Source organism: Ambystoma mexicanum, chromosome 3q, assembly GCF_040938575.1.
Source record: "Ambystoma mexicanum isolate Mex_15411 chromosome 3q, UKY_AmexF1_1, whole genome shotgun sequence".
NCBI classification, from domain to species: domain Eukaryota; kingdom Metazoa; phylum Chordata; class Amphibia; order Caudata; family Ambystomatidae; genus Ambystoma; species Ambystoma mexicanum.
In genome coordinates, this window is record NC_090926.1 from 237,361,778 (window position 1) to 237,377,068 (window position 15,291).

A 15,291-nucleotide genomic window follows, 5' to 3' on the forward strand; every position below is an offset into this window, starting at 1 on the left:
ACGCACGGTGTGCACTTCCCGGCAGGAACTTTATGCAGTTTTGCACTTTTCGCCCAGCTTTAATTTCACCCGTTTGTGGTGCGCGGTGGTTCCTTGTTGCCGTTACCACTCGCTTCCATCCGTGCCTCCCCTGTCCTCTCCTCCAACCTCCCTGTATACTCTCCGGAACCCTGGTGGCAGCTCCTGGTGGTGCCATCCTGGTCCGCGCCGAGCCCCACCCTACCCCGCCTCGCCCTGGGTACTGCTTTCCGTGTAATCGGGGCGGGAGCGGAGTCCCTCTCTCCGCACGGCGGGGGCCCCAGCCAGGCCGGCCCCCTGGCACCACCTCTGCGCGCTGGTATGCGCTTTGGGTGTGTCCGTGAGTAGCGCTGCGCGCCCCCCTCTCATTAGCCTCTGGTGAATGTCGCACGTCCGTAATGTCTTTCCAGACTGACCATCCCCTGGTGTAACTAACCGGGAGTCCTCCCCCACTGGCGGCTCGGGAGGGGCTGGGCAGTGGGAGTGGCTGCTGGCCTGGTACAGGTGTCAGGCTGCTGTGCCCAGCGCTAGCTCGGCCCCTTGGCTCGTGCACAGCCATTCAGGTGCTGGTGACACCCGATCCCCCTCCCCCCCCCCAACTCCCTCTGCATAAATAATGCTCCCCTGGTCCGGGCCGTCGCTCAGCCTCTTGCTCTCCACTCAGTACTAGTTGCGCTTCTCGTGCCCGAGTCCAGCCCCAGCCCAGCCACCATGTCTATCCGCAGCACCCGAGTCTTCAAGACCTCCTCGTCCTCCGGCTACGGCGGCCGGCCCGCGGGAGGCTTCAGCAGCTTCTCGTACAGCTCGGGGGGCCCGGCCATCACCCGGGCCAGCATCGCGCCCTTCGCCCTGGGCTCCAGCTATGGAGGCGGCAAGTTTAGCCAGGGTTACCGGACTGGGTACGGCGCGGGCGGCAGCGGAGGGGGCATCACCGCCGTCAGCGTCAACCAGAGCCTGTTGGCCCCCCTCAACCTGGAGATTGACCCCAGCATCCAGGAGATGAGGACCCAGGAGAAGGAGCAGATCAAGACCCTGAACAATAAGTTCGCCTCCTTCATCGACAAGGTGAGTGAGTGGGCGCCGGGGGTGGGGGAGGGAGGGGGCAGGCGCGAGACGGGCAGTGGGAGGCCCGTGAATCCGCAGCCCTTGTTTAAACACTTTGCTTTTAGTGTAAGAAAGTAACTTGCCTGGTACCCCGACCCGCCCATGGCTACGCACGGAGCGACGTTTTATGGGGTGGTCTCTGTAGCGCTCTGGGATGGTCTCTGTAGCACAGCACGGCGTTGCCATATGTTTCAACCGACAGTGCTGCTTTGAATGTGAAGAGAAAACAAAATAACCCTCGACGACAGTAATTGGCAGAACATAATGACGGAGTGGGGACGCTTGGGGCGGCGAACTAAACTGCCAACTGTGGCGCTGGCACCGGCATAGCGGCTCTACGTGGGCCGCTGTGGCAGCCAAAACAGGTCCAGCTTTACAGGGACGGCTGGGGACAATGTGTAGGGGAGGGTACACCTGGGTAAGAGGAGAGTGGCTGTGCGGGGAAAGATACAGGGACGATGGCAATGCTGGCTGGCACGGGACCCGTTTATGGAAAAGTACCTACCGCAGGCCAAGCGGCACTGGCATAGATAGACCCTGGCCACAGGGGCGGCTTTGCTGGCACAGGTACCTTGGGGGTAGGGTGTGGGGGGGGGGGGGTGGTGCTGGCCTGCTCGAGCAGTCCCGCTCCCGGAGAGGGCGGTTAAGCTGGTTAGTTGCCCCCCACAGCCAGCCCTGTTGTTGCTTGCATGCTCCATTACGATTCTGTACAGAAACACAACCTCTGCTGCGACTTATGCGCCCAGAGCGAAGCCCGAAAGCACCAGTTGCCGTCTTAATGAACGTTATTTTGTTAGTATCATACGCCAGCTGTTCACATTATAAAAGGGCTTCGTGTCAAGTGGGCGTTTGCTGCCGGGGCATCTGGTATCGCCATGCTGCCCGGGAGCTCCCGTTCCTTCCTCCCCGGTGTGTAGTGTAATCCCTGCAAAGGAGTGTGCGTCCTTGAGATGCCGGCTCTGGAGGCTGCCATGTGATCACATCCTGTGACTCGGTCGCCAAGTTGCGTTTCGCATGGGCGCAGCAGTCTCTGTCTACTTTGCACTACTTTCGAGTTTAGAGAGAGATGCCCCTTGCACTTTGCAGCGGCCATGATGGGCAGCGCCCGCTCAAAGGTCGAAGCTGGAACGAACAGCAATAAACTTGCTGTAAGATGGCCGAAAGGAGGGGCCCCCACCTGCCGGCACAGGGAAGGGTAGTAGCGGAGAGCAGCCACGCCCAGGGAGCTCGAGAAGCAGCCTATGCCCCCGCTGCACACATTGAGGGAAACTAACCGTACCAATATCCGTGGGTAGGGAGCAGGCCGTGCAGCCAGAGAGACGACCAGCCTGTGAACCGAAACAGCAGGGAGTAGAGCGGGCCACAGCGCCATCAGCCTGAACCCACACAGCGGGGAGGGAGTAGAGCAAACAACATCGTGTAGCCCTAGAGACAGATCAGCCTGTGAACCCACACAGCGGGGAGGGAGTAGAGCAAACAACATCGTGTAGCCCTAGAGACGGATCAGCCTGTGAACCCACACAGCGGGGACGGAGTAGACCCAGAGGGAGAGGAGCCTGCGTGGCCATGCAGCATGTGTACCATAGAGCAAGCACATGTAGTGAAGCAGTAGAGTAGCAGCAGCAAGTTTAACCATGCAGCAGGCACTTTGTCAATAGAGCAGCCACTGTGCCAATATGTAATGGCTGCCAGTCTGCTTATAGGTCAGGAAGCAGTCAACTTAACAATAGAGCAGGGGGTGAGAGATTGTTCCTGTAGAGAAGGGAACACCCATTGTACAGAAAGCAGGGAGCAGCCCATGCACCCAGAGAGTAGGACGGCCCATGGAGTGGGGATGCGCCTGTGTACACATACATGTAGAGCCAGTTGAGCCATACTGTTGCAAGCAACCGGACCGTGTACTCTTGGATCAGGGATCGGACAGTGGACACACAAATCTGAAAGGAACCAATATTTCCTGTCACTTAGGAGAGTCCTTAGAACAGGGAAAAGCCATTGTATTAATACAATACCGCATGGGAGTGGACAGGATATCCACCCCTTCGGATCAATAGTCACGCCACACCGGTCTCTGGTTTTCACCAGTGCAAAACTGGCAGTGGGGCACAGGGAGTATACACATGCAACTGGTGGGAGCCAATCTATCCACATTGTTGGTGTGTCTATGTAGAAGGAACAACCAGTGTCCCCATAGTGGAAGGAACAGCTAGTGTACAAAGAACAGAGAGGAATCATTAGCATCCTCAGCAAGGGAGCCAGCCAATCAGGAGGCACGGAACGCAGGCTGGAAAGGCTACTGTTAGCCCGCATTTGAAGCCGCCTGATGGCCAGTTCGCTGCCTGCCATCTTCCAACCACCAACCCTGTTTTTTTATTTCACCCTCTCCAATTCCACTTGCCCGATTGCTGCGGCGGCAGAACCTGCCGTTGCAGCTCCTGTCCCCGCTCCGTTTGGCCGCCATGGAGCACCGCCTTCCTATTCCATGGTGGCCATGTTGGTATGGTATTTTCCATCTGAACGGGGCACTGACTTAAAAAAACATTAGTGAACTACACCAGTGTGAATGGTGATATGCCCTGAGGTGGCGGGCTGACCCTGTAGGTAACGGCATGCCGCCCTTGGTAAAGGACGCACGCTGTGCTCGGTCCCTTTACTTGAGTGGCAGGCCGTTACCTGCAGGGTCGGCCCGCCACCTCATAGCATATCGCCTCAGTATAAACACACAAGGAAAGAGCAGGCAATGCCCATAGAGCAAGGCAAGGCAGTCCAGCCATAGAAGATGTTCATCCAGTTAACCAAAGTGCAGGATGGAATCAAAATCATGTACCCAAAGAGTAGAGAGGAAACCATGTATCCAAAGAGCAGAGATGAACCAGGTAGCAGCCTGTGACCGATGAATCAGGAACCCCCCCCCCAATATATTCATAGAGCTGCCAGTATACCTCTAGATGAGTCAGTATACCCATAGAGGCCGGAATAAAGACATAGCTGGTATGCCCATAGAAAAGCTATACTACCCACAGAGAACCTGTTAAACTCATAATAGATCCAGTATACAAATAGAAGAGCCAACATACCCACACAGCAGCCAGTATGCTGGTATACTTACAGAGCAGCCAGCGGGATGGATAGCACTGTCCCGATGCACACTTGCCTCACTTAGTTCTAAATTGATACAAGACCTACTGAACGTTTTAATGTCACACCCAGTGTTACTGAAATGGATACTTTGGTCAATTTCTTCCTTAGCTAGAGAATTGTGGAGGGAGCTACTGGGTTTTTTATTGTAACCACTGACCTTTGTCTTTAGGTAAGGTTTCTAGAGCAGCAGAACAAGATGCTAGAGACAAAGTGGGGCCTTCTCCAGAACCAGAAGACCACCCGCAGCAACATGGATAGCATGTTTGAGGCCTACATCAACAACCTGAGGCGGCAGCTCGACGGCCTGGGCCAGGAGAAGATGAAGCTGGAGAATGAGCTGGGGAACATGCAGGGCATGGTGGAGGACTTCAAGAACAAGTGAGAGGAATGGGGGGAGTTGTGTGTGTGTGTAGGGCAGTGGTCTTCACACTTTTTTTTACCATGCCCCCCCCCCCCCTGAGCATCATGTGGGCTGGACGGGTGCCCCGTAAAATTGCAAATGGACGGTAAGTCCAAATGGCTATGGCCTATCACGCACCCTACTCCCATCACGGTCTCTCGGCTCCCTCATCTCACTCCTAACCCAGTTCCTGTGCTCTCCCCACCCCACCACATACCCTGGGCTCTCCCCAACCTACTCCCACCAATGTCCATGGGCTCTCCCCATCCTGCTTCCACCACAGTCCTTGGGCTCGCCCCACCCTGCTCCCAGCACAGTCCCAGGACCAGTGGTGGCTGGTGAATTTTTTAAGAGGAGGGCATCATTATCTCACCCCGATATGTCACAGCAACTGATCGTAGGGAGAGAGCCAGAGCCAACCAAGATGGGGTTTGGGCGGGGGGTCTCTTCCGGGACAATTTGTAAAATAATGGATTAAAATATTGCATTTTAAAGCATAATTAAAAAAAAAATGGGTAAAAAGAGAAACAGTTTGTAATGGGCCCTGGGGGGCCTAGGGTGCAGGCATGGTATTTTTAACTGGACATCTATGATAGATGTCCAGTAAAAAGATATCATCCCTGTCCCCTGGGTCTCACAGTGCCTAACAAAATCAAAGTGATTGTGTGTGTATGTAAGGCATTGGGAGGCCTAGGGGGAAGCATGGTATGTTTTACTGGACATCTACAATAGATGTCCAGTAAAACATCTGGTTTTACTGATACCTTACAGAGCCCCGCTTCTCTTTCCATGGCGGCCATCTTGGAAAATATTTTTTTCCAGCGCTGCGGGTTACCGCTTTGGCAACCCGGGGTGCTAATAGCTTTTATTCCCCATTCCAAGTGCTGGAACGGTAAGGGCCCAGTGACATTGTTATCCGCCCTCGCTTAGCTCGGCTGATAGCTTGGGCTGCTGGGCCGGGTATTAACGCCATATTAGTGATAGGGCAACCGGCTGTCTTTTGGTGAATTGCTTATCCACCAAGGCACATTGCTTTCATTGGTTGTGTGCTGTGCTTGCACAGCTTCATAAACTGCACCTCCACACACAGGTGCAGCGCTCACTTTGGCTCATGGTGTGGTGTTCTTGCTGAAACATTACTTTAATGTTCGTGACTGGAAAGCCATTAACCAATGATTGGCATTAATGGTTGCAGAGGCACTACACTTGGTGTAATCCTACACACCCATTGTATTGGCTAGCAAACTCGCCTTCTTCGGTGGCAATGTCTTAGTTTTGGTTGGAGGTTGAATATCCCGTGGTCCCTGATCAAACACATGTTCTCCTAGTGTTATCGGGGGCAACCAGCACTCAATTTCTACCCAAATAAGAGAAGCTCCACCTGGTACTGTTCTTCAATATCATACAAATTATTATTGCCAAGTTGCTCTAACTGAGTTTTCTTTCAACCAAGGTATGAAGATGAAATTAACAAACGCACAGAGTGTGAAAATGAATTTGTCCTGATCAAGAAGGTGAGCTGCCCCGGGGGAACCTTGTGTTTTTATGAGCTTCATATCTTCCATGCAGTCAACCCAGGCCTAATTTTATTCTTGATCTGTTGCCATGTGTTTCTCTAGGATGTGGATGAAGCGTACATGAACAAGGTGCAGCTGGAAACCCGACTGGAAGGCCTGACCGATGAAATCAACTTCTTGCGCGAACTGTATGCAGCGGTGAGTGCATGCATGCTTGCCTGTCTTCCCATAAAATTGTGAAATATAATGCTCAATTCTTAAACGCAGCCACATAACATCATTTCATTATATATGCTGTGTCATTCATTAATAGATATAGTCCATACGTATGGGGCAGGCTTTTCCAGGATGTAATGGCCCGGAGACCACGTAGAAGGTCGGAGCAATGCACGGTGGTGCATCTAGCCAATCTAGGCACCCGAATTGCAGGTCCACCCTAGCTGTTAAGGCCTGCATTCTGAGCCCACTGGTTAGGATGCAACTAAATGTGTGCTAATGCTGAAGAATCTATTACTTTCTGCCCAGAAGAAAGACCTCCATGGCGGCCATCTTAGCACTTGTTGTGAGAGCAGGGAGCGAGCCAAGCACACTGCTCGTTCTTTTAAAAGATACATTGCACCTTCTTCAGAGTAGGGTGATATTTCTCTGCCACTTCATAACCTCTCGTGATACATTTTGCTTCTATATTGAGCTGCTCGTAAACTATTTTGCGAATAATCTACAGTTGAGGGGAGCAGGTGGAAATAAGATAGACTGGCAGCTCGCGTTGTCGGGAGTCGCTAGACATGCCCACGACACCGATACCTCAGGCAAAGTATTGGCTTCCCATGCACTATCCTTCCTTTAACTGTACAACTAAAATTATGTAAAAAGAGACGGACTTGGGCTCGCTGGCCCCATTCTAGATCTGGAAGATAACAGCAGGGGGGGTCGCCATTTTTTGGGGTGGGCCACTGACCATTCTAAATCTTGTGTGCCTGGCCACCTGGAGCAACACATCAATAGAGCACCATTCTGAGGGCTGCCCACGACTGATACTGCTTTGAGCAGCGCGGTCTTCCTCTCTGAGCAGGTACCAGTGCTCTCCATCCTTTCCTTTCACTTAGCAGATAAGTGACTGGCTATCTATCCGGTGCTCTGGCGTGGTGGCAAATGTTCATAGCCCAGCTTGGGACATATCCCAACATGCCTCCCCTTAAGTGCCACGGGCGTGAGTGTCTGTCCTGAATGCCCGTAAGGAATCATGGTAGGCTCCGCCCACTCCTGCACTTGGGGACTCACTCCGAGTCGATTTCAAATCCACACATGGGCAGGACACGTGTCTATTATTTTTTTTCTCATTCAAATGAAATGAAGGGGAGGACCCTCTCCTCTGTTGTTCCCCAGCTGTGGACTGGATAACTATAAAAACAATGTAGACATGGTTTAATGCTTGAACGCATAAAACATTCAAACATGCAAAGCCTACCTATGTTGGATTGCTTTGTTTTTTGGGATATACCTCGTAAGATCGCTGTGGATTTTACCGCAGCGGGGGAAAATACTCAGCTGAACTTTCAAAATTACGAACATTTCGAATGTCCTTATCCCTTCTACCCACCACCCCTCTACCCCTTAAAAGTATCCCAAAATACCCACACCTGCTTGCCTTGGCCTCCCTGCGCCAGGCTTCTCCCTGCCACGTTAGTTCCATTTCCGAATTATGGGTGGGAAGTGACGCCGCAGGGAGCCTTTCTTTTTCTTTTTTTTATTGTCCCTGCGTTCCATGTAATGGAAGCGGGAGACACCCCCGCAGTCTCCGCTCCCCTTGTTCGACATTATGGGATTTCAGAATTTTGCTCTGGGCCAAATTCGAATAAATGTTTCATTCGACCATTTATTTTCGAATCTTTTGGGCACTTGTTTTTTTTGCCTGGTCTTCCAAGAGAGGCTATGATTATAATTTCTATCTCTTTAAAGGTTGTGGGAATGCTGTTCTAAATGATTGCATTGTGTAACTTTATAGTTTCATAGAAAACTGTTTCATTCCAAGCTATGTATAGGCATTCATTTTGCTACCATTTAAAGAGTTCATTTTGTAAATGCTCCTGTGTTGTGTTGGTGGGTTGTGATTTTCTTATATTGCCCAGGATGTGGGTGGGTGCTGTGAGGTGTGAATCATTTCAGGGAACGCACCACCTGGTCTTGCTATCCTATGCATGATATGTCCTTTCTTGACTGGCAGGAGCTGAATGAACTCCAGTCGCAGATCTCGGACACATCCGTCGTCCTGTCCATGGACAACAATCGCAGCCTGGACTTGGACAGCATCATCGCTGATGTCAAGGCACAGTATGAAGAGATTGCCAACAAGAGCCGTGCTGACGCAGAGAACATGTATCAAATAAAGGTAGGTGTGGCCACCTTCTCCTTCCAGTAAGAGCACTGGGCCTACCTCCGGCTTCCCAGCAGGTATGCAGTAACAAAATTGCAGCAAAAATGTCGCCTTTACAAAACATTGCAGCAAAAATGTCACCTTTACAAAAAATAGCTGCAAAAATGCTGTGGTTTGACCCGGTAGAGGTGCACCCCATTTAACCATTTAAGGGGAGTGGGGGTTGCAGGGGTGTCCCCCGCTCCCCTTAAATGGTATAATGGGTTTGGGGGTTGCAGGGGTGTCCTCTGCATCCTTTACATGGATTGCGGCGGCAAAACCAGAGACTTTTTGCTGCGATTTTTTTGTGCAAATGGCTATTTTTTGGCGTGATTTTAACACATGGAACCTCCCAGCATTATTGGTCTGTAATCCTTTTCTCTCACCAAGCACAATCGGGGGAGATATACAGAGACACAATCAACGTGTAACCTGCACAAACAGTCCCAATTAGGAAGGTGACAGTGTAATAACATTTGTAACCTGCTTGCCCATCATCCATGTAGATAAGCAATACCACTAAGAAATATGTCTACATGACACTGGCCGCAGAAAGCCATACAGGGAATGCTGCATGCATCCGGGTACTGAAGTCAGTGTTCCACATGGTACGTCCCCGTGGCTCTATTTACATTTTGCATTGGGATTCCCTTACAGTACCAGGAACTTCAGACCTCAGCTGGCAGGTATGGAGATGACCTCCGCAGCACCAAGAACGAGATTGCCGAAATGAACCGCGGCATCAACAGGCTGCAGGCTGAAATCGATGCTCTTAAAAACCAGGTAAGAAGATGAACAATGCACCGTGGAAGGCGCCGATACTGGCAATAATGCATTTGTAGATAAACATGGCAGCTGTTTTGCTGAAACACGGGCCCACAAAATTGATGGCATTGGATCGACCTCCCCAGAAAACTGGATTCATGGACACATAATTATCTTGTTTTAATTTAAATTTACATTCACAAATTACTTTCCCTTTTCAGATATTTAGAAATTCATTATTTTTCAGTATACTCAAACTATATGATGAAAATGTCATGATTACTGAAAAGAACTGTTGTCTTATTGACTGGAGCAATGCCCATTATAAGATGGCCTTGTTTCCATGCAGATTGGAAGAGCACTGCGGCTCTGATTCCCCCCCCCCACACCCTCCGATTCTGTGTGTAGAACACCACGTACCGCCATCCTTTAAGCATTCGTGAAATTTGGAAATGGGTTAACCTGGAGCTAGCTTGCCCAGGTCCCATGCTTGAGCCCAACTGTCCTCAAAGTTTCTATCTTTAGGAAAGTTTTGTAACTTGGCTCTGTCTCAGACAAGCAGCGTAGTCAATGTGCTCATCCTCGGTTTTTGCTGCACGCTGTACAGACAAAGCTGAAAAGCTCATACGGAGCAGCACCTGGCCATAATGTTACCAGGTGGCTCGCCCGGGTTGGTCCCTTCCTTCTCTCCATTCTGATGCTGCATCTTCTTTCCACACTTCCTTTCTCTCCTTCATAAAGGATTTGTCCTTGTGCTTGTCTTAATCACTTTCTTTGCAAATTCTTCTTGACTTAGCCTTTTACCTCTTATCACTTAATTATTTGTGTATCATTAAATGTTTTCCCTGCCTTTTGACATGGTCCCTTTTATTTGATGAGAGGTGTAAGACATTGACGGGTCCGAATTCTCCATTTTGTTGTAGCGTGCCAATCTGGACGCAGCCATCGTTGAGGCTGAAGAACGTGGAAAACTTGCTGTCGCAGACGCCAGGTCCAAGCTGGCGGAGCTGGAGGCTGCACTGCAGAAGGCCAAGCAGGACATGGCACGCCAGCTGTGCGAGTACCAGGAGCTGATGAACGTCAAGCTGGCCCTGGATATTGAGATCGCCACCTACAGGAAGCTTCTGGAAGGGGAGGAGAACAGGTGGGTGCAGTAAAAAGAAAAATGTTGGTGCTTTTGGATGGGGGCGGACAGAGTGGAGTCAATTACAGACTAATTTATATAAGCAAAATGTGTGCACATCCTTTCATCTCCATTAGACCATCAGTGCATTTGTGTGGAGGAGAGGGGATGGGGGGGGGGGGGGAATGTAACAGACATTGTTTAGATGCTGCATGTAGGGATTTTCATTATTAATAAGAAAAGTTGGGAATTCCCATTTCGTGAAGTGCCACCGCAGCGGCATGACAGCACCTGATACTCTTTGTGAAGATAATGAGCCTCATGCAGAGTTTGCCTGTCCTGAAATAAGGGTGCCAGTAAGCTTCGGGTTTACCTGCTGGAGCTGCTGTGCCCGACAGGTCTGACCCTGCCGGGCAGTGCTGGTGCATCTGTGTCACCATTCTCATAGAGTCCTATGGGACTCTATAGGTATGGGGATTAACAATTACCGACGCCTGACTTCCTGGCAGCCGGACTTGTAATAGCCCAATGGCACCAGGAAGTCAGGCGCCAGTAATATTTTACGGGTCCAGCAGCAACCCACCATTAGCACCGGACCCGTAATGAGGCCCAATGACTCTATGGCTTTGTAAGTGTACTTAGCCTCTTGAATTCTCCACTCTTCAACCCCCACTCCCCCATTGTCTCCTCTCACTGTCGCTCCTTTCCCTACTCACCTCAACTCACTCCACTGGAATGTTTGCTTTGCGGCCTTCAAAGCCATTGTTCTGTGGTGGAACTCTTCATAACACTGTACAAATTCCACCTGCTAGCGGTGAAAGAGGGTCCGCCAAATCAATCCACCCTCATATTCAAGCTAAGCACCCATCCCATCCTGCAGTGTGACCTCACCACATCTCTGTGTAATTTGTAAATATTGGCCTCAGACTCTCAGTGTTAAACATATTATGGTCCTCAGTCTCGGTCCCGGGCACATGCTCCCACTGTTACCCTTTTACCACCCGGTATATGTCGTACAGTCCAACCATGGATGTATTTTTTTGCTGGGGCAAGGGTGTTTGTCCCCCCAACTTTCGTGACACACCATTTTGTTTCCCTCATTTGGCAGGGGCCCCTTTCCTTTAGATGTCATGTCACCCCACCCCCCCGACATTTACAGCAAAATGACTCCACCGAATCCAACAATGCGCTTATGTAGATACACCTTACCCTAACACTACATCTGCTGCCTGTGATTGCCTACTTTGTAAGACAGCTCTTTTCGAAATGACAACAAATATAAATGTGAGGACTCCACACAGAGCAGAACTGCATAAACTCTCCCAACTTTGCTGGCACCCGGGTCCCAACATGTGGATATTCATTCTATAGTAATGCACAGCTAGTAAACAAATGAATGTGTGGCCCAACCACATATGACCTGATATTCTTTCACAAAAACATTCAAAAGGGACACTTAAACACCTTGCATGGCTCTGGGACTGTGGTTGCCAAGGGCCACAAATATTGCATAAATCATGCAGTTACATGATATTACAGACCCTCTAATAAGGGTTCTGCTTGGCGCCTCTTGGGGGGCATGTGTATAAACATGTTGCCTGAGTTCCTGCCAGTTAGAATTGTGACTGAGCAGCACCTGCAAGGCTAAGCACAAGAACTCATGCGGACATCTCGCTGTGCGCCCAACAATGACATGAACAATTGCTCTGGAGGGAACTAGATCACAGTGCACACATTAAAAACACTAACATTGAATCTCCACACGGGGAAAAGCACTTATGAAGTGGCTGAAAGTCGACATGCAACGACCTGCAAAAACCCGACATACCTGCACATAAATAGATCTGTGTGAATGCCCAACAAGACAACTGCAACATTGCAACAATGATCCATCTGTCTGTTTCAATGTCAGTTTCATTCCTTATTGCCAGAGGAGCGTATTTCAGTCCATTAATATATAGAACAAGACACTGGACACAAAAACTTGACAATCCTTCTTTTCTTGGCCCATTAAAGGAGTGATCAATTCAGAGAATAAGCACGTAGGTGACTGTTATCAAATCCGTAAGCAATGTCTAATTCTGCTCTGTCTTTTACCAGGCTGGAGTCCGGCATGCAGAACGTCAACATTCAGACCAAGACATCTGCATATCAAGGTAATTGACTTTTGTGCAGGGAAATAGAAATGACAATAGGCAAACAGCTGTGAAGAGACAAGTAGACCTATAACTGGTTAGTTTGGTGACAGGGATAGAGCGAAGAAAGTAGGCTGCATTAGTGAAGGGCACCAAGCTATGGAGGAGATGAACTTACCCCATGCACGCCGGGAAGCAGATTCTACCAACAGCTTCTGGCAGGGTAGAGCAGTAAGGCAGGCACATGGAGAGGGGGCTTTGCTAGGCCAGTGTGGCAGAGTGAAGCTGCTCAGCCATATCAATATCGCAGGGTGAGGGCACCCTAACTACATTACATGTGGGACAGCCTTAGGACTTTAGGGGTGGCGCAGGATACTACGCCTGGGGAGGAGGAGTGGTTTTTGCAAAGGGCAGATGAGAATTTGCTTAGAGAATGGGGGATGAGCTCTGCACAGAGGGCACTGGGTATGGGTCCGCGCGTTGTGTAAAAGGAGTGGTAGCAATGCTTTTTTGACAAAGGGTAGGCCGAGGTTGTACTGAACATACCTTAATGAGTAGGGGGGCGAGTTACCATTTTGATGGGGGGAGGAAGACGGTTGTAATCTTGGCCTTTTAGGAGAGTACTCTGTAAATCGGATTGAGAGCCAGATACATGCAAAAGTACACAATTCTTTGTTGCGTGTCAAGTCCGCTTACAGAAATCTCTCCCTTTACACACCAGTGAACAGTGCATATGGAGGCAGCGGGTATGGTGGCAGCGGGTACGGCGGAAGCGGCTACGGCACAAGCGGCTTTGGATCAGGCTTCAGCAATGCATTCTCGGGTGGAAGCTATGCTGTGAACGCATCCCCACTGGAGAGCTCCAGGACAAAGCGCACCGTCCTTGTGAAGACCGTGGAGACCAAAGATGGGAAGGTCACATCCGAGTCCTCCGATTACTTTAACAAGCCTTGAACGCCCCCTGAAACATTTTACTCTTCCCAAGTGCCTTCCACCAGCTCACCCTCTCACGGCTCTGGGATGTACTTCCTGGAAGAGATTGGAAATTGAGTGTATTAACTCCCACTAAAGGTGTATCCCCGTTAGACGATCACACCCCACTCTGGGGGCCGCCTACAAACTGTACTGACACAAACCATCATGCAAGGGTCACAGAAGCCGCCAATGGTTCCTTGCTGTTCCCATGCTGCCGCCTGCTAGCTTCCAGGAAAGGCTCAACGCTTGCACCTCTGCATTCACCAGCATCCCTGTTCTAAGGCTTCCCCTGATGTCTCTGCCACCCAACCCCCACCTACCAGTCCAAATAAATACAACCACTCCATGGGGATTTGCAACAGCACATTTCCAAATGTTGTACGTTGCGCCAATCAAATCTGGTCTTTCTCGGTTCTGGTTTTTAATCTAGTGGAGCCACAATAATTTGCAGCGAGACACTCGGAAGGCAGAGCAACACTGATCTTACAGAGATACCTACGTTTTGGGCTTTTTCTATCGCCATCAAAATACATTTCCTTTCTCCCGCTGTGCTCAAAGGCAGCATCTCTGAGTTGGATGTCTCATGCAATAAAACTTCGTTTTGTGTAACAGTCTGTGTGTCGCTACTTTTGTTAGGTTTGGGTGGGTGGGGACTGAAGCAGCGCACCTGTGGTTTCAGCACAGGGCCAGGTACTGTACAGCACACATCAGACAATTAGGATCTCACAACAAAGATCTACTGTTATGTTCTGGAACTCCCAAAAGGTAGGCTAACACATGCAAACACCAATCCCACATGTGTGTGGCGTGACATTAGAGGCTGACAAATGTTAGCGCTCGGCCGCCAGTAGTTCTAAATCCATTGGGCCATGTCATCCCCAGACAATCTCCATCCATTGAATTGGTGCACATGGTATAATCCTGTGTACCAATTCACTAATGCGGTAACCTAAACTCCACCTCATTTCCAGGCACAGGGCCCATGCCCCCTAAAAGCATGTATTTCCCCTAGAGATGGCTCCAGATACTTGTTAGTGGGCCTCCAGCACCGGAATGCATTACCATTATACTCGTTCCATGTCTTTAAACCAGTTAAACCAGTTTTTTAACGCCGTTATGTACTTCCATCAGTGTATTTACTTATTTTTTCCATTTTTTATAAGTGCTGGCTGCAGCCTTTTTCTAGCGCCATAGCCCATAGCCACTAAAAACGAGCAAAACAGATGCCGTTGCGCCATTTTTTTAAAAAGTGGGGCAAGCCCACTGTTCCCACAACCTATACTCCTTATATATTGTTTTTGCTTGTTCTCCGAAAAACAAGCAAAACAAATGTAAGGATGTGTCACCTATTCTACCTAAACTCATGGAATAACTAACTATTCCTGGATCAGAAAATGTGGAAAAACTCTTCTGTTCTAATGTCACCACTATAAGGTTCTGTGTTTATCATAGCAAAGTATCTGGAGGCCCTTGAATTCATTGATCACATGTGTAGCTTATTTACCTTGTTATGTTTTAGGTTAGACTTTAGGGCAAGGAGAAAGGAAGTGACATCAGGGAAGGGGGGATCGATGAATTGTGAGTCAGTGAAGGGTGGAACCCGATTAAAGAAGGTGGCTAACATTCTACAAGCCCCAGTGTTCTTTGAAATCCTGTCAGAATTATTCGGTGGCAGCTCCCCTCTAGGCTAACAGCAGGAT

At 49.8% G+C, this 15,291-nt stretch overlaps 1 protein-coding gene across 1 annotated transcript; it reads left to right on the plus strand.

Moving 5' to 3' along the window:
* The first annotated feature begins 388 nt into the window (after nt 1-388).
* On the plus strand, nt 389-14,200 carry KRT8 (keratin 8). Its single transcript, XM_069653631.1, has 9 exons — nt 389-1,083; nt 4,433-4,641; nt 6,117-6,177; nt 6,283-6,378; nt 8,405-8,569; nt 9,251-9,376; nt 10,282-10,502; nt 12,582-12,637; nt 13,338-14,200. Exons 1-9 carry the CDS (start codon nt 730-732, stop codon nt 13,568-13,570), a joined length of 1,521 nt encoding a protein of 506 aa, XP_069509732.1. The 5' UTR covers nt 389-729; the 3' UTR covers nt 13,571-14,200.
* The last annotated feature ends 1,091 nt before the right edge of the window (nt 14,201-15,291 follow it).